The sequence below is a fragment of the Panthera leo genome, chromosome A1, assembly GCF_018350215.1.
Source record: "Panthera leo isolate Ple1 chromosome A1, P.leo_Ple1_pat1.1, whole genome shotgun sequence".
Lineage (NCBI taxonomy): Eukaryota > Metazoa > Chordata > Mammalia > Carnivora > Felidae > Panthera > Panthera leo.
The window spans coordinates 6,349,836-6,373,141 of record NC_056679.1 but is presented as its reverse complement, the minus strand read 5'-3'; the positions used below and the strand labels follow the sequence as shown (position 1 = coordinate 6,373,141).

Here is a 23,306-nt window from a genome sequence, read left to right as displayed (position 1 = left end):
AGTCAGATTGGCAAGCAGGGAGCAGCAGAGCCCCATTTCCACAGTATTTCAGCGTGCTTTTTTTTTTTTTTCTAAGAGAGAAGGCTACAAGACAGATCCCATTTAATTAAAAAACCGCACCTAAGGCAGAGGATTTCGGTGGCAATGAGAGTGAGAGCATATAATTAGAAGTTACAAAATGGCAGGTGACCCGGATGAACACGAACGGGAAAGAAAAGGAAAGAAATCCAGAATGCAATACAGTGAACCGTAGTGTTCTTCGACGGAAGAACTGTACTCGGCCAAAAAGGAAAGAGCGTGGGGTAACACGGAAAGGTCGTCTTCTCTTTGAGCGCACAGCTGAGCGTGAAACTCTGGAAGGAATGGAGGTCTTAGATTAGACGAGCAGAGCTCAGAAAGGTGCGGACGCTGGGACACCAGCGAGGCCCTACGGAGGGAGCGGGGACTCGTGAGTGTCGCAGCCACACAGGCCACGGGCATTAGTAACAACAGCGGCGTGTTCCTGGCCCAGGGTTACAGGACAGGTTACAGGAGGCGTTGTCAGTAAGGGGGCCGCGCGTCCTCTCAGGACAGCCAAAGCAGGGCGGGCAACCTGAGGCTGGGGTCCGAGAGTGCAAAGTGACGAACCCCCTGGGCACTCTGTCCTCGGCCGTGCTCCCTGCCTGTGCCAGCTCCTTGGTGTCACTCATGAACTCAATGCCCATTTTCCTTCTCTCCCACTCTTCTCTTCTTGTTCTTACTTTTCTCACATTTATTTGCTGGTTTCTGTTAGGATTCAGCTTGTGCTTCTCTCTCTGAAGGAAACAGGCAAACACACGTTGGGGATGCGGGGGGGGGGAGCAGGGAAGACACCAACTGAATTTCCATCTTTGAAATCCCGACGGTAGCTTCCTTAACCGGAGCGTCGCACGGCACAGAAAAGCATTCTAAATGACAAGAGGCTGCTTTTTTGCTTTTTTTTCCCTTCCCTACTTGCAATAAAATGAGAATAACGAATAACTCACTTTTTGCTTCCTACTTGCAGTGTGAATTCTAGATTACGGTGTGAACACGAGTATGTCTTTTGAACCATGCAAACTGCTAGCGAGTTAAAAACACTCTTAATGGGGGAAGCACCCGACCTAGCTTTAGAAGTAGCACATTTTAAAAATGGAAACCCCGAAGACACTGGAGCCACTGGTGGTGCGTGACTGACCGTGTGTGTGTGTGTGTGTGTGTGTGTGTGTGTGTGTGTGCGCGTGCACCACTTTCTCAAGGAAACGAGGTCATCTCGCAAAATAGGCAGTGCTTCTGAGGAGATGGGGAGCCAGAAACTGTAAACATCCTGGGGTAACTCGGGGCACTCCTCCCACAGAGTAGCCTTGTGACAGAGGCCCAAAGGAGCTGGTGAAAGGGGAAGGAAGACCAGACGGAGGAGAGAGTAAAGGAGCAGGGGGTGTGCGTCTGAGGATAAGAACAGCACGGGCGAGGTCTGGAGGGTAGGGCTGCTCTGTTGAGGCGGGGGGCGCCAGTGGGCTGGAGGAAAGGTGGGGATTCGGGGGCCCGGTGGGGGCCAGACATCCCCGCGGGAAGGTAGCAGTCAGCCCCAGAAGATGCTGTACCAACGTGGAGACGAGTGGGGTGGTCCTGAAACGTCATGATCATCACTGACTGTCCGTTACAGAAAAGAGAACTGGTAGGAGTGAAGACCACATGGAAAAAGGAAGAAGAAAAGTGCAGGCAGTGGAGACGCAGCGGGAGAATCAAAAGAGTCCCCCCAGGGTCTTGTGGGTAGACAGGTGGGCAGCGGGACGGCTGTAACACGGGCGCAGGACAGGAAGAGACAAACGCAAGGACACCTGGGCCGGAGGCATCTACCCCTGAGAAGGGCAAGGGAGAGCAGGAGGTAAGTGTGTCAATTCTCATCCTAAATTTATGCTTAGAATCAAACCATTCCTGATCAGCGGAGCAAAATCTCGTGGTTAGTTTACCTGGATGGGATTCAAACACACTACTTACACGAACAGGCAGTTGTCCTCAATATATCCATTAAAAACCTTGTTTCTAAATAACACTTAAAACATAAATATGAAATAATAAAAGTCAAAAGACAGAAAACATGGCGCATGATTTCAATTTTGTAAGAGAAAAAACATGGACGTGTACTGAAAAAAAGACCAAAGGAAGAAATACACTAAAATGCAGAAAGGGGTTTCTCTGGATGATAGGATTATGGATAATATTTTACTTTTCGTTGGTGCTTTCCAAATATAAAAAGCTTATTTTATATGAAGAAAAAGTGATACACTTTAGTAAAATAAAAAAGTCTCTAAATTAAGGGACAGAATCCAAGTACACGGATGAATTTTAATCTATTATCTCGCGTGTGCAGATAGCAAGAGGCTGTGGGAAATGGGATTTGCATTCTGCAAACTAAGAAAAATGAAGATGCACCTGAACCACATAAATACGAAGGCTGAATACTAAATAATCTCAGCAACTGTCAATTTTATACCCAACACGGAACAACGGAATCTCGGATGCCGGAGCGAGTAACCATCCCTCAACTGAGGGAGGAAAAAATCGTTTTTCCACCTGCATCTGTTGAAATGGGAGAGCAAGTATATGGAGTATTATAAAATAAAGCATAGGTTTCCTATGAGTAAACAGGCACAACGAAATTAGTTGGAAAAAAAATGCCAAAAAGCCAATTGGCACTCTCAAGGCTATCGTATTCAAGTACCCCTCCTCACCCCTAGAGTCCCCCTGGACCCCTCACCCCTGGACCGTCATTGTTGTTATTTTCTATGGAAATATATGGACACAGAGATTCAAACTTGAGGCAAGCACTCAGTTAAAGCTCCACTAATTCTCTAATGCTGAACAGGTAACAGCCAGTACAGAAAAACTGCCTAGAACTTGCCTCCTAACATAGCCAAAGACTTGCAGCCCTTCTGGGGCAGGGATGTTTCTGGGCGTGGTAACTACCGAAGACAAAGCCACTTGTGCAGAGCGGACTAGACGCCGAGGTTATAGAGATAAAAATTTAAAAAGGACACAGATGTGGGGTGCCTGGGTGGCTCAGTCAGTTAAACGTCTGCCTTCAGCTCAGGTCGTGCTCTCGTGGTTCCCGAGTTCGAGCCCCGCATCAGGCTCTGTGCACAGAGCCTGGAGCCTGCTTTGGATTCTGTGTCTCCCCCTCTCTCTGCCCCTCCCCTGCTCATGGTCTCTCTCTGTCTCTCAATAATAAACATTAAAAAAAAAAAAAAGATACAAATGTAATGCGATGTCCAGGTTGTTGGCTATTTTTAGAACATTCTTGTGTCCCTTAAGAATTCTCTATTGGAATTTTGAAATGTTGACGGAAGACTCTGAGGCTGCAGGCAAGTGGCAGACCATGACCTTACAAAAGCAGAAACAGGAAATTAAACCAGAAGTAAAAATTGACTAGTCAGCTTCTGTCGTTCGGTGAATCCCTTTTGCAACAAATGGTGACTTAGTGACCATGTCATTCACACCTGCAAGGAATATTTTTTTTTTACTTAAATGCTTACAAATTCTTAAAAGTAACTCCAACAGAACTCTTCTCCTGAAATTAGAATACACAAGATTAGTGCACTGAAGAAAACACTATCGTTTTTGCTCACCACTCTTAGAAAAGGTTATTTAAAGAATAATGAAGTTGCATCGCAGGCACATCAATTACTACCTACTAATTAATTTTAGATACCAGGTGGCAAAGGAAATTCGAGATTCTAAGCTAAAGCAGAAGAGAAAGAATTAATAATTATTAAAATAAAAATGTCAGTCATCGACGGTTATCAAGCCCAAAGTTAGTATCAACGTTAAAACACAGCGTCTAGATTAATGGAACCATAAACTGAAGTCAGAGTGGTGGAGAAGCATACGATGTGACCCAATGTAAAATGAAACTGTTTTAAAGGATTATTTCACAATCGAAAACATACACAGAATTGACTTTTAAGGAAAGCTTTGAAACATACCGTGGGCCACGCGAACACGAAAGCCACTGGTACGTCTCCAACGTACAATAAAACCGAGCACTACGCAGAGGCTTTGCTACGACACACGCACACACACCTAGTGTCTGGGGACAGGGATCCCTCGGAAGACGCTCCGTGGTACACACTCTGAGACAGCCTGTTGTCGGGTCTAAGCTCTTTGTCATATGCCATCATACTCCACTCCTGGCGCCTGTTTCTGGCTTTCCTAACCTTTTTCACCTCACGGGTTGTGCCATCTATACGCTTTTGCTCCTGGTGTCCAGGCAGAGAGGGCAAGCATGCCAAGACAGAAGGGAGAGGAAAACAGAAGTTAAATGCAGTCGTAATGCATAGGAAACAAGCGTGGTGTGCAAACAAGAGACATTCCCATTTCCGGTGGTTTTAACGTGAAGAAAATTCTAAGCATATACTCTCTTACCCAACGCAGACCCAACAGAAGGAACGGGTACTTCACTATGTAACCTAAATAAACAAAAGCTACTGACTGTACTGCAGCTAACTACAGGAATTGCTTAACCATCATTTTTGGTAGAGAATTCACACCTTAAGGGGCGCCTGGGTGGCTCAGTCGGTTAAGTGTCTGACTCTTGGTTTCCGCTCAGGTCATGATCTCACGGTCAGCATACATCGTGGGTCATGAGCCCTGCGTCAGGCTCTCTGCGGTCAGCACAGGGCCCACTTCGGATCATCTGTCCCCCTCTCTCTGCCCCTCCCCTGCTGGCGCCCTCCCTCTGTCTCTCTCAAAATAAATAAATAAAATTAAAGAAGAGAATTTACACCTTACTAGGCTTTTAGCTTGTTTTAAATGTGCTGTACCTTTCAGATGTGTATTATACACGTGAAATATCTAACATGCAGAGAAATCATTTCCCACCACTGCACAATTTTGACTGAGTTGTTAACAGGCCATGCTGTTTCACGAAATAACTCAAAATCCTCTATTTCCAGTCTCTAGAAGATCATTACAGAATATTTAAGCTAATCCTGCAACTAGCTTAACACAAAGCAAACCGTGATTAGGACTTACCTTCACATACAAAGAATCATTCTTGTGCCAGCCGTACGTTGCCAGCAAAAATGTCTCCAGTAAATACACAGGTCCTACATAGGTGTTTCTTTAAAGGTGAAGGCGGTTATTTCTACGTGTGTTTACGTGTTTTTCCTGCTTCCCGAGTAAGACGTCCTGGTCTTTAAGGATCAGAACTGTGTGCCTTTAACTCCTACGCTCCTCTTAAAGCACCTCCACACACGGCTTTACAGACAGTGTGCACTTGGCAAAGGCTGACTATATGACCAGGTCTAGGTGGGCTCAGGGCGCTTACTCCGTCCCAGACACCGTGTCAGGCGCTGCTGATACAAACAGCAAACACACAAACACGGAATCTGCCCTCATGGAGCCTGCAATCCGGTGGGCGAAGCCCACAAGATCACACAAATAAACGCCTAGCTACGAAATGTGGTGAAACTAAGTGCGTCATACACCGAATGCTGCCTAGTCTGGAAGTCAGGGAGTGTCCTGGAGTGACTGAGAGGTCAGATCTGCAGTGTGCAGGCATTAATTCTGCAAAGGAGCAGGGGTCAGCAGCATGCCCACAGGGGAGAGAACGTGCAGAGGCCCCGTGGAGGGCGGACAGCGGCACGCCAGGAGGAATAAAGAAGGGAAATGGTGAGTTAAGGTGAATGGCTCCAAGATCTAAAAGGTTTGCAAGGCCTTAATGGCTGTGTCACAAGTGTTTTTCTTCACCCCGAGAGCAATGGGACAAGGGAGGGGCTGACACCCTGCCCAGGCATGTGAGAAGGGCCCTCTAGGTAGTGGAGAACGGATCAAAAAGGGGAAGGCAAAAAAATAAAATAAAAGTAAATAAAAGATAAAAGGGGGAAGGGCAGGGATGGCAAACAGAAGCTGCTCAGGCAGGTCCTGGAAAAAGGGGCGGCTGACGGCTCGCGGTGGGTGCCGAGGCGGAGCCGGACTATTTGCAGAGGGGTTCAGGAGGCACAGGCGATGTCCTGGCGGAGGATGTGAACGTGGAGCTCACAGAACACATGCAGATGGTTAATAAGGATGTGTGATGCAAATTAGATGAGGGGGAGGGGTGAGCTCATCCAAAAAATAATAATAACATCCAGGTCTAGAAGAAGTCTGTTAAGAGTATACACTGGTTCAGTCTTTTAATGGTCAGGGGCAATATGATGGTATCTTTCAAAATGTAAAACTCCTCCTTGCCTTGTAGGAATTTACTGAGAAGAGATATCGACACATGAGTACGGCAGTATTGCGGTTAAGCAATTATTTACATTCTATTTCCTAATACGCTACTGGGTAAATAGTCTTTGTAGTGGGCATACCTCGGCGTACCATACAACTATTAAAAAGACGAAGAAGATCTTTAATTATGTCAATATCCGTACACGTCTGCGTGTGTGTGTGCGTCAAGAGTGGTACAATTCTACGCACGTAAAAATACTTGGTGAAATGTGTGTGCACATATTTACGAATGCCCAAAAGACCTAAAATATGCGCCCTGAACTGTTACTACTGATTAGTGACACCTGGGGAGGGAAGAAACTTCTCCCCAAATTTTCTGATGTATTTACTTCGGTGTAATTTGAGCATTTTACAACCAGCATGTATTGTCTGCATATCTGTAGAAACCCAAAGGAGGGAGACTTCAATGGACTTCAAGCAATATGCATCCTGATTAAGGACCACTGCACTGATCAGTAACGCTCACCCTTACTTTTCAGTGATGTATGTTGACTATTCAGGTATTGCTACGAATATGCAACGGTCTTTACAGCGGTTCAGCCTCCAAATCTACCCACCATCATGCACATCACACACGCACACACACACACGTGCACAAACTCTGACAAAGTTTTAACAGTGACGCATCTATACTCCAACTACACTGTCCTAAAGTCCCAGAATGTGCCCAACTGTCTCCTAGCCCAGTACGGTCTTGGCTGCTTCTACCCCAAATGCACCCCACCTCCTCTGTCCTCCGTTCTTCTAGCATCCACCCCTCTTCCACGTGTGCACGCGCACACACACACACACACACACACACACACACACCCTCCCCCAACTCTGCTTAGCTGACTTCTAACTCCCCACTGCTGGGGCTCAATGAATGACACTCCACTGCACTTACGCCGTCCCCTCCTCGTCCCCTCACCCCACCGCACACCACACTTTTCCTTCGCAACGCTTACAGCACCGTAACGACACGCTCACAACTACCTATTTATTTGCAATTCTAAAAATGTTTCGAAACCAGCAAACTAAGGAAACCAAGTTCAGAAACAATGGATTTCTCACCCCCTAAATTTTTCTAAACTAACTTTTCTTCAGAGAGATTTGTCAGTGCAAAACTGAAAGCAGCGACCCGTGCTTATGAAACCCTGGGAAATGAAGGCTATCTGGCCTCATTTTACATTCCTACCTAGTAAAAGCAGATTTGTACTGGAATTTTCAAACTTCTTTCCCTCATTATGAGTTCCAGCGGGCTGCATGATTACTTCGTGTTTGTCTCCCCTGCTACATTGTCATTTCCTTGAGGGCGATAATCCTTTTTCACCACTGTTTATCCAGCAGTTAGAAGGCATCCAAGACGCATTATTACGTAAGTGAATAAGAAGTCCTTATCAGAATTCTATGTGTCGGAGGAATGTGCAATGAGACAAAACAGCCAAGGAAATGGCGTCATTTTGAAGACGTGATAGTCATCCATAGACTAACACTGTTTTTCCCTGAAGAACAATGCTGAAAAAATTAGGTATTTTTGCCAAGATATCACTGGGAAGGGAAACCTAGAAGGCCATTTAAAAGGACATTATGTTTTAAAGGAAAATACTCTTAAACCTCTGTTAATATACAAAGGTATAGGGACTGAGACCAATGGGCCTTTAGATAAATGTTTCTTTTCCTGTCAAGAGATTAGGGTCTTTCTTCTTTTCACTTGAATACTTTGTAATTTCTTCCCTTGAATACTTTTCCACTGGAATACTCTTCCCCAAATTTCCCAATTGATTTCCCCGACACAGTGGGGAGAGTGCAGGGAGAGACTATGAATAACCAACCTCTGGAATTCTTCCCTGGAATTCCGTGAGAACATCTTACATTTGCAGTCTGCAAACTCTTTCCATGTCCCTTTCTTAAATCCTATTTTCACATCCCAGATTCTCTTCCATCCCAAACTTGTCACTTCTCTGGGGCCAGTACATGTAAATACTGCCAAACATTAATGCCACCACCCCACAAGATACCAAGAATTTGTCCTCACCAAAGCACCCTAATCTTTGTCAAGCAAAACAGGTGCTCATTTTTTTGAAACATACTTTATATACATGAGTCTTAGCAAATATTTGCCTTTGGAGAATTAACTCTCAGTGGGTTAAGTCTAATTTCTGGGCCCCAAAGGACAGTTTTTAAAACAGAAGTCCCTAGGGTAGCCTGGGTGGCTCAGGCGGTTAAGCGGCCGACTTCGGCTCAGGTCATGATCTCACGGTCTGTGAGTTCCAGCCCCGTGTCGGGCTCTGTGCGGACAGTGTGGAGCCTGGAGCCTGCTTCGGAGTCTGTGTCTCCCCCTCTGTCTCTGCCCGTCCCCTGCTCGCACTCTGTCTCTCTCTCAAAAAATAAACAAACATTAAAAAAACCCAGAAGTCCCTACACCTGACCAGAGTGGCTTATTCTTCTAAGAGTGCTTATAATGTGGATGTTTGTCAACCTTCAGACTTGCAACTCTCTTGCCTGCGACCACCTCACCAAAAGGAGTCTCATTTTTTAGTAAATACTCTCCCCTACATGTACAGATCACACATGCTTTTCAATTCAACGTGAACATCTCACCAAGGTATTAATTACAGCAAGGTGCCAACCCACCAATTAGGAATGCTTTCAAGAGATGAGAACAGATCATTGTATCTGATGTTTCCATGATATATATTTAAAGAGCAGCAGGAGAAAAGCTATAAAACACAGTTACAAACAGAATTGAAATATTAGCCTCTACTTCTGTTAAAGCAATGCAAGTATTAGGGAACAAATCAGATAGCATTTATTGAAATACAGTATTACTGTGTTAGACTGAATGGTCAGTATCTTCACGTAAAAAATGCAACCTACTTCTGCCCTAAATCCAGCCTCTCAACCATTTAAATAAAGAACTTACTGACTTATTTCTAAACAAGAAGCTCCCTGACACATAAGTATGCACGTTCCCGTCCTAGAATTACTTACCTTTTGACGCCTTTTCTCCTTCCTTTTGTCTTCCGTGTCCTGGAGCATTTTTTCTTTCCAGAGGTCGAAGAAATAGGAAGGATCTGTGTAGAACTTCAGCCCATCCTTTTTATCATCTCTATAAATCAATGTATTACAAGTTGGGGGGGAAAAGGTTGTTAGACATTTTCAGATGGGGTTAATACTAATTTAATTTCAACTCATGAGAGGATAACGTCTGCATGGGGCATTTTAACTGTCCTATACATTACGTTTCTCCGATTTCCTTATTTGACAAAAACTGCAAACATGCAGGAAGGGCAAAGTTTTCTAGAATAATCAGGCAAAAAGTACTCTTGCCAATTCAGGTTTAAGTACAGAAAAGTGCCTAAAAATCACAAGATGGCTCATAAACAACGATATCTAATACCTCAATTATTTCAGGAAACATTTTGCTTATTCCAACAGGGGCCATACACACAGATGGATGGATTCTTGGTTTGTGTATATATATTCACCTCTTTTCTGGAGTTTCAATATTATTAGGATAAAAATTAAGAAGTACACAGGGCGTCTGGGGGGCTCAGTCAGTTAAGCGTCCGACTTCGGCTCAGGTCATGATCTTGTGGTCTGTGAGTTCGAGCCCCACGTCGGACTCTGTGCTGACAGCTCAGAGCCTGGAGCCAGCTTCGGATTCTGTGTCTCCCTCTCTCTCTCTGACCCTCCCCCATTCATATTCTGTCTCTCTCTCTCTCTCTCTCTTTCTCTCAAAAATAAGCATTAAAAAAAATTTTTTTTAAATTAGAAAGTATGCTTTCCCTTTTTTTTTACATCAGGTTGGCCCAACATCTGTAAATTCAATTTGGAAAGAAGCAACACGTTCAAGGTGTGTAAGTGTGACCGAAGTAGAAGTAGTCCACAAAGAGAATTCACTCGTGGCATTTCCTTTTCGAGTCCTGCTGTAACTACTGTGGTCTGAAAGAATATTCCGGGTGTTTATAGGAGTTATTCACCTATCATAAAGCCAATACAAATCCCAAGGTGTAATATAAATCAACAGTAAGGCTCAAAATAATCATAAAGTATTTGGCCTGTAGATTACCTTCAAGAGGAAGCAGAACATTTACATTTCAAATTAGTGTTTCAACAAGTCGTTTTAGGCACAGAGAAAAGCAAAATGAAATGAGGCACAGTGAGAGGAGTATAAGTTTATGCTGAACAACGTGGATGGAACTAGAGTGTATTATACTAAGCAAAATAAGTCAGTGGAAAAAGACAGGTATCTGTGATTTCACTCATACGTGAAATTTAAGATACAAAACACATGAACATAGGGGAAAGGAAGGAAAAAGAAGATACAAACAGAGAGGGAGACAAACCATAAGAGACTCTTAAATACAGAAAACAAACTGAGGGTTGCTGGAGGGAGGTGGGTGGGGAGATGGGCTAAATGGGTGAGGGGCATTAAGGAGGGCACTTGCTGGGATGAGTACTGGGTGTCATGTAAGAGATGAATCCCCAGGTTCTGCTCCTGAAACCAAGACTACATTGTATGTTAAGTAACTTGAATTTAAAAAACAAAAAAAAAAAACAAAAAAAAAACTTTCTGCCTAAACAGTCAAAGAAAACTAACTGAATGAGTCCAGGGGAAAACCCTGCCTGTCCTTGAAGTCCCTGCTCCTGGTGAACTTCTCATCATCTCAAACTAAGGCCCAAGTTCCTACAGGGGCTATTCTGGCCCGTTCAACTGTCTGAAAATCACTAATCATGGCAATTCGCTTCCTTCCCAAGTTTCCTAACGGGTATGAGACTTCCATTATAGAGATTTTATTAAGAACGTTATTGTGAAACATGTATGTTTCCCTAAGATACAAGGCCTTCTATATAGACGAAGATACAGAAGAAACTGAGCAGTAACTTGCTGCAAAATTTAAGACATACAAAATCCACACTTTTTTTTTGAAGAGGGGAGCTAATACTTTAATGAAGGCAGAAGCTCATGTAAATAAACAAACAGTAATCTAAACACAAGAATATAAGCAGCAATATCCTGTGTTTACAGCAAGTGAATACGTCATTTTCTGGTCACATCGTAATGCTCATATAACAATCTTTATTTAGTATTTTATATACCACAAATATTATTTTACTATCAAAAAGTACATCTGAGTCAGCACTGTTCTTTTAAAAAAAAATTTTTTTTTAATGTTTATTTATTTTTGAGAGAAAGAGAACCACAGTGTGAGCAGGGGAGGGGCAGAGAGAGAGGGAGACACAGAATCCGAAGCAGGCCCCAGGCTCCGAGCTGTCAGCACAGAGCCCAAAGTGGGGCCTGAACCCACAAACTGTGAGATCATGACCTGAGCCAAAGTCAGACACTTAATCCACGGAGCCACCCAGGCGCCCCTTCTATTTTTCTAAAAGTTTATTCATTTATTTTGAGGGGTGGGAGGGGCAGAAGGAGAGAGAATCCCAAGCAGACTCCACACTGTCAGCGCAGAGGCCTACGTGGGGTTCGATCTCGCAACAGTGAGATCATGACCTGAGCCGAAATCGAGAGTCGGACGCTTAAATGACTGAGTCACCCAGGCGCCCCAGCACTGCTCTTCTTAAACACACTCTTAAAAAGTCAGAGACATTTTTATTTTCCATAAAACTGAATGCACACATCCAATACATACAAGTCATTTTTTATGTAATTAGAATTTTTCTGTCACCACAAATTATCTAATCATGATCTTGATTTATCAAATATAAGCAGTTCACTGAGTTTTATGGGCTTTTTCCTTTAGAATATTTAGTGAGGTGTCTTAGGAAAGTTTTAACAGGCCCGCCCTCAGGGCTTCCAGTGCTAAGTAAAACTGAAACTGCCCCAGAAAAATGCCTATGAACAAAAGCAAAAACACAAGTTAAAACATTAGACTTACAATACTACTAGTCATATAGACCATCAGTTTTTAGACGCGTGTGCTAAACCTTCCAGAAAAGCAGACATATTTCCCAGAAAACTGTGACAGGTTGGCCCTCTCCCATCACAGTTTCCAGGGGATTTCTAGGACTTCTTTTTTGAGAGAATCTTTCTGTCTGTGCTAAAAGAAGGGGGTACAGTCGGAACTGCTACTTTACGAGCAGAGCTTCAGTGGAGGGTGGGTCCGAACATCTCCTTTTGGACCCTGAGAAGGGACAGGAATTCAGACCAAAACACGTCTGAGCACTCTCTGAGAAGCACCAAAGGCCCAACCAAGATGGCGGCACCGGAAGCAGAGAACTCCCTCAGCGGTCAAGAACGCCACCCAGCGGAGCTGATCCCGAGGACAGTGAAGACCACCCCTACCTACCACAGCCTGTGCTGTGAGGGAGTGAGTTCACCAGCAGGGTAAGTGTGGGAGAAGAACAAGCTGTGTGCAATGAGGGACAATGAGAAGGTCTGCAGATAAGGGAGATGGGAGACAAGGTGACAGAATATGGAAAGAAAACACGAATGTGGTAACAGCTAGGAGAGGTGTTTTTAAACAGCATTTTCAGTTTCTTAATATTCATTTTCTTCGCCATTGATTCTCCAGTCTTTTTTGTCAGAAGTCTGGTCCTAATAACGCGTCCTACCATTTGACAGTAACGGGTTAATTCGTTGACTATATTCTTCCCTCTTAGAAACCCCTACTGCCACGGAATACGTTTTTCTGCAGTGCTGAAATGCTGAGACCGGCATTTTGCCACATTGTACATGAACTAGGCAGCTCCTTTAAAATTGACTCTGGATATGAGGAAAAACATCACACACGATACCATATGATGTGTCCGCTTCGACTTCAGATATCTACGCTCAGATAACTACAAAAGGAGATAGGTACTACAGGTGTCTACTTCAGATACAAAAGCTAACACAACAGTTCACGCTTCTCTCGGTAAGTTTATCTGCAGTTTCAAATATGAACCCTTTAACAGTTCTGTACCAGTAACTAATTTTGTTGTATATATAATACAATTATTATTTTCACAGCGTAAATAGTTTCACAGCACTGCCCTCCTGTCTCAGCTTATCTAGACTAAAAACGGCACCAGGAACGCACGAAGCCATACCTGTACGGCGTAAGAATATTCAGAGGAGGTGGCTTATCACTCTGGTTGTAAATGTCAGCAACGGGATTAGGAATGCTGTTCTTTGAAACCACCTGCTGGTCTTGGACTGTGGAACTTTTGAAAGCTTTTTTCATGTTGATATCCTGTAGTGACACTATTTAGAGAAAAGCCCCCCGAGTTGAGTTATACAGAAATATTTTTCACTGTGCAGAAATAAGCATCATTTGAGACATAATCGTAAATATCCCCTAGGATAACAAAATCATGTTTTTATTGTTCGTTTAAAAGCCTGTGCATTAAATAGCATGTGCCTTCCTTCCCTCTTATAAATAATAGTTATCTCTATAAAATGAAGTCGAATCACATCTTGCCCACTTCTGTAGTGATCTAATTATTTCTTTGAACCTAGCATTAGAGCATCATTCTTTATACTAGCACTTTGCAGAAACCACAAGGAATACAGTTGAGTGTAACAGGCATGTAAGTACAAAGATCTGGGTATCCTAGAAGGAAAAAAACATTCAAACAGTTAATACCAGTTGAATTGTAACACATGTACGAAATACGTCTGCAAAAAACACACAAGTGTAAAAAGCGCATTAAGTTTTCTTGACGCGAATATTAAAGAAAGACAGCAAAGCTTTTCTACAGTCCTAGAAATTAAGTAGCAGGACACAAAAACTACACTCAGGGGTGAGAAAATCAGGGCTGACTATACTTATTTCTCGTTTGCACAACGCTCCGTACCTCATGTATTAACTCATCTAACTGTGACGTCAACTTTTTGAATTGGCCAACCTGGTCCATTAACCACTTGGCCAATGAAGGGGAGTGTCATGACGGTGTTAAGTGACCCTTCCAAGGTGACCCAGCAAAAAAAAGGTAGGCCTGAGATAGAACACAGATTTCCTAACTTGGTCAAATGTTTTTTTCTACTATAACATCCATGCCAAGGACAGTAATCAGGTAAATCTTGACTGGAAATGATTTTGAGGCTATGAGATAGACACACTGCAAAATCTTAGGAAATCTAATGCACAGATTAATCTTTTCCAGCCCAAGGTTTATCACTGGTGTTCCAATGGCAAGAGCCCACAAAAGAAAAAAAGAAAAACAAAACTGAAGGCAGATGAATAAATATTAAAAATAATTTGTGATACCAATTTGAAAAATGAATGACTGGCTTAAGATGATTAAAATTTCTCATTTGAATAGACCGCATAGCTATCCAGGTTTTTCCTTTTTCAAACAAGATCAATCATAAAAATCAGACTAGAGAATGTTCATCGTGGATATTAAAATTTCAATGCTCTGCATTTTTGTTAAATTTCTAATTCACTAATTTAATAACGACCTCTGGAAAGCCCCGAACATAAATGATGAGGGATGGATTGCATAAAATGCTACATTTAAAAAAAAAAATAAAACTTTCATCTTTTACTGACACTACTATTATAGGTCTAGTAGAAAAAGCAGATGCTAAGATCACTTTAATGCAACGAGACACGGTAACTACCACAGGAATTGCTACTCTGAACGTTTTCCTCAAGTAAATACGAGATGACACATCTTACACTTTTTTTCAAGTTTTTTTTTCCTTCTAGTCTAACCTCAGTCTCTCATTGGAAAGCTACAGAAAGTGAAATCTTTAAAGCGGAGTTGCAGAATTTTAATTGTGAAACTGTCACAAGTTCACGGTAAGTCCTCCAAGTGATGATCAGTTACCTACACAGTGCTTACCGATACTGACTTTATTTGAAAACTCTGACGCTAAAGGCCTTCAGTAAATGCTACTTCTTGAGGTGTGCAATCAGCAGGATCAACCAAGGTTATTTACAGGCATCAACCCCAACAAGCGTAGCAGCTAGAAGCCTTCGCTCAGTCATGCTGTGTACGTATCACCCTCCCTCTTAGTTGGACCACATCTTTTGAGTGATTCTGTGAGTTTTGGCTAAGAAAGTATCTTTAGAATAACTACCAATGACCTAAATTAGGGTTTCTAATACCGAATTCATTCAAAGAAGGCTTTAAACACAAATACTCTATGTGTAAAATTTTTAAAATGAGTATGGCATATATAAGGCAGACGAGAATCTTTTAATTACTAAGTAACCCAATGTTGGGGTCCCGCCCCCCCCTTAATATTCTTCCAGAAAGGACAAGATGAAGTATCAGTACACTACCCCAAGGAAAAAACAGTGATGACACCACAATTAATTACTGCTGTCCTGTCAACATCACCTCTAGCTCGTGGCTTCCGTGCCATTACCTACCCTCTTCCACTGTTGAATCCAGCTGGGTAACTTTGACAGCGAGGCGATCAATTCTGTCTTGAAGAGAATTTGCTCTGATGTAGAAGTTGTTAGCCTCGTGAAACAGCTCACCAAATATGTCTTCAGCATGTTTGCCTATAGGAGAGAATGAATGGAGAAGGCCATCTGTTAAGAACTGCTGAGGCAGCCTTCACACGTTCTCGCCACTGCTGAGGACTGTCGACACGTGGGACTTCGTGCAAATGATTATAAAATTAAAGCGTCACGGTCAAAGGCCTTTACAACTTTTGAAAATGTATTGTGGAAATTCATGTATATCTGAAATTGACCCAAAGTTGTAAAGTTTTAAGACACTATGGAATTTTCACTCATTTGCTACGTGAGTTATCGTGAAACGTGGTTCCCATTAAACTTCGTTGGGAAAAAATTTGCTCACATTTTGCATGCTTTATGTATAAATAGAATCTCAGGAACTTAACCTTCCTTTTACTTCCTGTGAGAATTAAATAAATCATGTTGGTTTCTAAATTTAAGATCCCGCTTCATTCACAATCAGAAACACTAGGTATCTTATGCTGCGCCTAACATTCTCTAGTGGCATTAAATTGTTCTAATCCATATTTTGAAATCTAAGCACTCTCTAAAAATCTGGCACTCTCAAAAAATCACTATTTTGCATTCGGAGTTAATTTTTTCTGCATGGATCCTTATGAGTGCCAGACACAACTACTCCCACTTTGTAAAAAATGTAATAAAAAACATTTCTGAAAAGACAGGAATAAGTACCTGCTTGAATTTCCAAATCCTAACATCGTTCCTTTATTCATTCAACAAACACTTAATAACCGTCTACCCTGATTGTGCGAGGCAGAGCTGCATCTTCTCTCTGCCAGAGATACCGCTTTAAAAATCAATCAATAAATAAGACTTGACTTTTACGAACAGTTTCCGGTTCACAGGAAAATTTATCAGAGAGCACAGAAAAGTTCTCGTATATTCCCTAACCCCGTCACACACAGCCTCCCCACGATCAACATCCCACCCCAGAGTGATGCATTTGTTGTAACTGATGAACCCGCAGTGACATATCGTGACATCCAGAGTCTAGTTTCCAGGAGGGTCCGTCCACTCTTGATGGCACACATTCCATGGGTTTTGACATACGCATGAAAGACACATGTATCCACCATGACAGTTTCAACAAAATGGCTTCCCTGCCCTGAAAATCCTTTATGCTCCCACTTGTTTACCTCCCTCACCCCACCCCCTCTCAACTCCTGGCAACCACTGATTTTTACTGTCTTGTTTTGCCTTTCCTAGAATGTCATATAGTAGGAATCGTCATTAATTACAATTAATCGTACTTGCTTAGTAATAAGCACTTCAGGTTCCATGCTTTTTCGTGGCAAGACAGCTAGTTTCTCTTCAGCGCTGAGTAACGTCCCACTGTCTGGACGAAGCACAGTGTGATCATCCATTACCTACTGAAGGACACCTGGGTTGCTTCTCGTGTCTGGTGGTGAGGAATCAACAGCTGTGGGCAGGTTTCTGTGCGGACAAAAGTTCTCAACTCATCTGGGTAAACACCAACAAGCAGGACCGCCAGACTGTATGGTAAGAATATGTTTGTTTTTATAAGAAACAGGCAGTCGGGGCGCGCCTGGGTGGCTCGGTGGGTTAAGTGTCCGACTTCGGTTCCGGTCACGATCTCACTTCCAAAGCGGCGGTATCACTTTGCGCTCCTACCAGCCGTGTATCTGAGTTCCTGTTGCTCCACACCCTCATCGGCATCTGGTGTTGTCGGTGTTCCGGATTTTAGCCATTCTGAAAGGTGTGAAGTGGTCTTCTCATTTTAATTTGCATTTCCCTGATGACATACGATATTAAATACCTTTTCATATGTGCTGTGACCGCCATCTGTACATCTTCTTTGGTGAGATGTCTGTTCAGGTCTTTTGCCCATTTTTTAATCAGGTTGTTAGTTTTTATTGAATTTTAAGAGGTCTTTGTATAGTATGGACAACAGCCTTTTATCAGATTATGTCTTCTGCAAACATTTTCTCCCCGTCTGTGGTAGGTCTTATTATTCTCCTGACTATCTTTCACAGAGCGTAAGGTTTTCATTTTAATTCTTCTGGAAAGAATACTTACTTAAAGCGAGAATAACCGTGATGTTTTCATAGTGCTTTACAATTTACACAGTCTGATCTCCACTTTGCAGACTGCCTGCTGTAATTCACGACACTGCAAAATGTGAGAATAAGAACGAAGCCTGTCTGTTCAGTGTTGCAGCCCAGCCCTAGCTAGACCAATGAGTCCTGACAAACGCCTGTTCAAAGAACGCATCGGCTTATGAGGTCAATAGCGAGTTACTGCTTTCATTTTCCAGATGACCAACCTGACCACCAGAAAGGTGATCTGTCCAAATCTCATGGCTAGTAAGTGGCAGAAAAAGATGAAACTGAACTTTGGTCTTCTAGCTTCTGATCTCCTGATTTTATCATATTCTTCCTTGAACTTCCCTGCCTAGAAATTAGCAACTTCCACAAATTATTTCAGGCCACAAGCCACTCGTTAATTTCCTGTTTACTTAATTAAAGGGACTAAAATATTTGCTGCCTAAATGGTCACTCCCAGACACCAGATAAGCATTTCTTGTGAATCTAAAAGCAGTATAATTTCATAAATTCCCATAGTGTGACTGTCCTAACGGGTGGAACTTTTTCTTTAAAAATGAGAGCAATAAAGGAATCAGTAAAAACATTCTGTATCTAAAAAGTCATCCCTCTGCCAAAAATGGAAGGGGGATCCCCAAGGCCACTGATGTCAGCTGAGCAAGAAATCATTTCTCTTAAAGTCTGTTATCTAGTGTATGATCCTCTAGAGTCGCTTAAAATTCTGCCAACACTTTCCATTGCCACAACATACAAAACGGTTTCGACAAAGGCAAGGGAATGAAATAAAGTCCTCACAAATTACATATTTCTAAACTCTGTAACTAGATGGGATATCCAGAATTAGCGTGTGTTCACTGCCTTCAGAACCCTTTGCTGAGTGCCGGACTTGTGTGCCTAACTGGCTCATGAACATCTCCACGTTGACGTCCTACAGAATCCCAAAATGCTGTACAAGTGCGAACAGGAATTCATTTTCACGTTAACTCAAACCTGCACGCCCGTGTGGAGAGGCATCAATCACCTAAAGGGAAGCCCACGCAGAAACGGGGTCATCCGTGGCTGCTGCCTCCCGCTACGGCTCACCCAACACCAGACCTTGTCACTTGCCTCTTCCCGGCGCCCCTGAGCTCCGACTCTCCCGTTTCCCTCCTGAATTAAACAAGCGACAGTTGTTGGGTTTTTTTTTTTCTTTTCTGCTTTCAGGCTCGCCTCCCACCCTCGAACCTGTTCATCACACCACTGCCAAGTGATCTCTCTGAAAGAAAGATCTGACTGTCCCTCCTCCTCCCCATCATCTCAACATAGAATCTAGGCCTCTTGGCAGGCCACACAAGGCCCCGTGCACCTCACTTGTGCCCTCCCTTTGTGCTCCGGTCCGAAGGGACTACCTGCGGTGCCCATGGCCCTTCCCCACAGGTGGTGCCACCGCTCTTTGCTTTCAAACCCTTCCGCCCTTTGTCCCCCCACCCAGAGCAAAAGCCACAGGTCACGTGATGAACACCACCTACCCCGCTGGCCTCATCCACTACGCCACCCTCTCACATATTCCACTCCCCCAACTACTCTGGCTTCCTGCTGTTTCTCAGACGTGCCAATCATACTTGCCTTTGGGGGGGGGGGTGCATTTCCTGTTCTTTCTCCCTGGACCATTTTTGTCCCAGAAACTCACACGGTTTGGTCCCTCGCTTCATCCGGGCCTGTACCCAACTGTCACCTTCGAAGTGAGACGTCTCTAGCAACCTTAGCTAAGATTGCAATCACTTCACCACACTAGAGGCACACACACGCCCTTGGCCCTTCCCTGCTGTAGTTTTCTCCTCAGCATTTACCACCATGTTATAATTGTAGCCTCGTACTTTCTTTTTACATTTGAGAGAGAGCGTGCACAAGTGGGGGAGGGGCAGGGAGAGAGAGAAGGAGAGATTGAGAATCCCACTCCACACTATCAGCACGGAGCCCGATTTGGGACACAAACTCACGAAGCGAAACGCGAAATCGTGACCAAGAGCCGGACACTTAACTGACTGAGCTTCCCCGGACACGTGTGCTTATTCCTCGTGTTTCTTGCCTGTCTCCTTCCGCCAGAATGTATGACCCAAGAGGACAAGGGCTCTACTGGGTCCCGCGCACTGCTGTATCAATCTCCAAGGTCTAGGGCAGGTCTGCCTTATAGTATGTGCTCAAAAAGATTTTGGAATAAGTGAATAAAAACATGTTAACTCCAAATCAATCCTTCTGGATGCAGACCGGGGGAAGATCATGCCTCCCTCTGTGTTCCCACAATACCCTAGGCATACCTCAGTCACAGGACTCTTCACGTAACTCAAACGTTGTCTTTACAGAAGTTCTTTGCGGGTATGAGCAAAGCCTTTTCTCTCTTCATTGCCTGTGCTGAGTTAGTGTTCAGCACGTACCTCTTGAACAAAAAAAACACAGGATCTCTACCAGTGTTTTCTTGTTAACACGTGCACAACCAACAAATGCTCCCTGCTCAAGTAAGTTTGGGGAATGCTGGGCTGAAAAGATTCGACAAACGTGCTTCTATGCCTTGGGGTATCTCAAATCTTTAATATGCTCATATGCAATAGGAATCTGTAAGAGAAGCATCTAGCATACCATGTTTTCAAACGGACTGGGCCTGGCACCACCTAATAACATCCTTTGGAAGTTCTGGTTTATGACACCTATTCAGGAAAACGCCCGTTCAGGCTGGATGATCTGTAGACAAAGTACCAGGTTCGAAAGGGTATCTATCCAAGCCTATCAGTTGTTTATTTTGAATACGAGACACGATCAAGTAGAGCCAACTAATTTTTGTTTCTCCATCTGGCCATTCATAGTTTAAAAGAAATAGTCCAGGAGCGCCCGGGTGGCTCAGTTGGTTGAGCTCCCGACTTCGGCTCGGGTCGTGATCTTGCAGTTCGTGGGTTTGAGCCCCATGTCGGGCTCTGTGCTGACAGCTCGGATTCCGTGTCTCCCTCTCTCTCTGCCCCTCCCCTGCTCACACTCTGTCTCTCAAAAATAAACATTAAAAAATAAAAGAAAAATAAAAAATATTCCAGTGTGATTCCCACCTCTGCCCACCCAAATCCTTCCCCTTTCCCTTCCGTTATACAGAGATCTAACAGGGACAGCATGTATCACCAAGAATATGGGAGTATATACTCTCGTCCCTTGCCAAAGTCACGCCAGCATTCTCCAAGCACAGCGACTATTGCTGAGAACCACGTTCTGCTAGATACTATAGAAGGTGACAAGGATAAATAACATGTGGCCTCTGCCTTTAATGCTTAACCCTATTTGGGAAAAAAACAAAAACCAAAGACCAAAAACCATGCCATTGACTATACTTCTGTAGGAAGTTCTTTTAGTGTTTTGTTTTGTTTTGAGAAAAGGAGACCACGCAGGCAAGCAGGAGAGGGGCAGAGGTCGAGAGAGAATCCCAAGCAGGTGCTACACGGTCAGCGCAAAGCCCGAGGTGGGGCTCAAACTCAAGAACCGTGAGACCACGGCCTGGGCTGCAATCAAGAGTCAGACGATTATCCGACTGAACTACCCAGATGCCCCGGAGGTTCTTAATTTATCAACAAAAAAAAAAAGACACAGAAATTGAGGACCGCATACTTCATCTTTTGCCAGCTGCTGCAAGCCAACAAGTGACTGAAGAAAATGGGAGAAACTATATTTTCCTGATGAACGAGACTAAAATGTTGCAAATTACAGTATTCAGTTTTGCAAACAGCAACTTATTTGAAAAGCTTAATTTTACGTGCTCTTGGAAGTGGCAAGTCCATTAATAGCGAAACTAAAATCATTCTGAATTGAAGACCACGCTGAGCTAAGTGTAATTTATTCATTCTTTACTGACAAAGGATCTACTTATGGATTTATCGGTACCATTATGAATTCGTGTCCAGGTATGTCAGGTTGGGAAGTATGCCTCTAAGCTGCCGAAGCAGTCAAAATTATGCATGGATTTTCAATTGTATTCAAAAGCGACGATTTACTGGCAACAACCACCGTTGTCTGATAGGAGTCCTTTCTGTAGAACAAGAAACCAGTCCTAACAAGGTCCTTCAGAAATTTTAGTGCGCACCCCTAGCACCTCGATCCTGATTGGTCGAGATTCTGGCTTTTCACTCACCACTAAAAATAACAAGGCTTCTTGGAAAAATGATTCTAGGGCTGAGGGTGGATAAGGCCAAGAGGAGCTTAGCACACCTTTTGCTGTGCTTTTCTAAAAACATACAGGAGTACTCAGAGAGGGGCAGAGACATGTCAAAAGGACACAGGGGTCTGCGTGAAAGGACTCCCACTGCCCAAATCTGGGAAAATGTGAGCATCAAAATAAATAAGAAAGATAATGGATGATAGCCCACAGAATAAAATGAGAATCCCTGAGTTCAAGCTGATTGAATGAATGAATGACAAGGAAAGAAACGAAAGCACTTACAGCAGAATTCCAACTAATAAACGCAGAATTAGGGAACCACCAAAATCACCTTTCTGCAACCACCACAACAGTAAGTGTTTGGGGCAAGAATCATCAACGGATGTTAAGACTAGTGGAAAGCAGTGGATGAAAACAGGCTATTACAAAGTCTCAGTATGTTTCCCCACAGATCCTTACCAATTACAGAAGGAGACACAACTTTAGCTACGGAAATCTACGGACAAAACGCCAACGTGATGGAAAACAAAGCGTGAGCGAAGTCACCATGGGCAGTTATGGGACAAGCAGAGAATGTGTGCTTTGTGAACAAACGTACTGAGAAGGACGTACCATCACTCCGTCACAGTCTTGCCAATTTCCTAAATCTAATCATGAGGAAACCTCAGGAGACCCAGACCAACGGACATTCCACAAAAGAAACGGCCAGTTCCCTTTTCAAATATCAAATCATCAAGTCAAAGAAAGACTGAGGAACTACTTCAGGCTCAAGAAGAGAATTAAATATATATATTATACTAAACATAAAATATATAATATTTTAAAAAGGCTAAACATACACATAAAATATTAAATATATATGTGTACATGTGTGTATAGGAGAAGGGAGGGCAGGAGGAAGAGTCTCTGAGAAAAAGAATATGTAGGTGAAAGTTTGAGAACTCGTTACTGTTTTGACCTTTTTAGAAGTCTGAAGTCATTTCAAAATAAGGTAAAAAAGAAACCTTATTGTAGTGTTTGCAGTGAAGTCCAATGACCATTGAGTTCCATAAAAATACCAAGTTATAATTTGGGGGCCCTAAGGATTTCCCCCCTTTTATTTATTTATTTTTTAATTTTTTTTAACGTTTATTTATTTTTGAGACACAGAGAGACAGAGCATGAATGGGGGAGGGTCAGAGAGAGAGGGAGACAACAGAATCCGAAACAGGCTCCAGGCTCTGAGCGGTCAGCACAGAACCCGACGCGGGGCTCGAACTCACAGACCGCGAGATCATGACCTGAGCCGAAGTTGGACGCTCAACCGACTGAGCCACCCAGGCGCCCCTTTCCCCCCTTTTAAAGTTCTATTTTCCTTCTATGAAAGCAATCCATGCTTATCAT

At 43.3% G+C, this 23,306-nt stretch overlaps 1 protein-coding gene across 5 annotated transcripts in view; it reads right to left on the bottom strand.

Annotated features, from left to right (window-relative positions):
- The window catches only part of WASF3 (WASP family member 3), a 133,609-nt gene that overhangs the window by 7,103 nt on the left and 103,200 nt on the right, over positions 1–23,306 (bottom strand). For 4 of the 5 annotated variants that reach the window (XM_042937545.1, XM_042937444.1, XM_042937477.1 and 1 more), the window contains 4 exons: positions 15,576–15,710; positions 13,303–13,456; positions 9,244–9,361; positions 4,081–4,256 (listed from right to left, as the gene is read on the bottom strand). In XM_042937545.1, the coding sequence (XP_042793479.1) occupies positions 4,081–4,256; positions 9,244–9,361; positions 13,303–13,456; positions 15,576–15,710 (583 nt within the window). Of the gene's footprint in view, positions 1–627; positions 795–4,080; positions 4,257–9,243; positions 9,362–13,302; positions 13,457–15,575; positions 15,711–23,306 lie in introns of all 5 variants that reach the window. The other variant, XM_042937705.1, reaches the window with a different exon arrangement.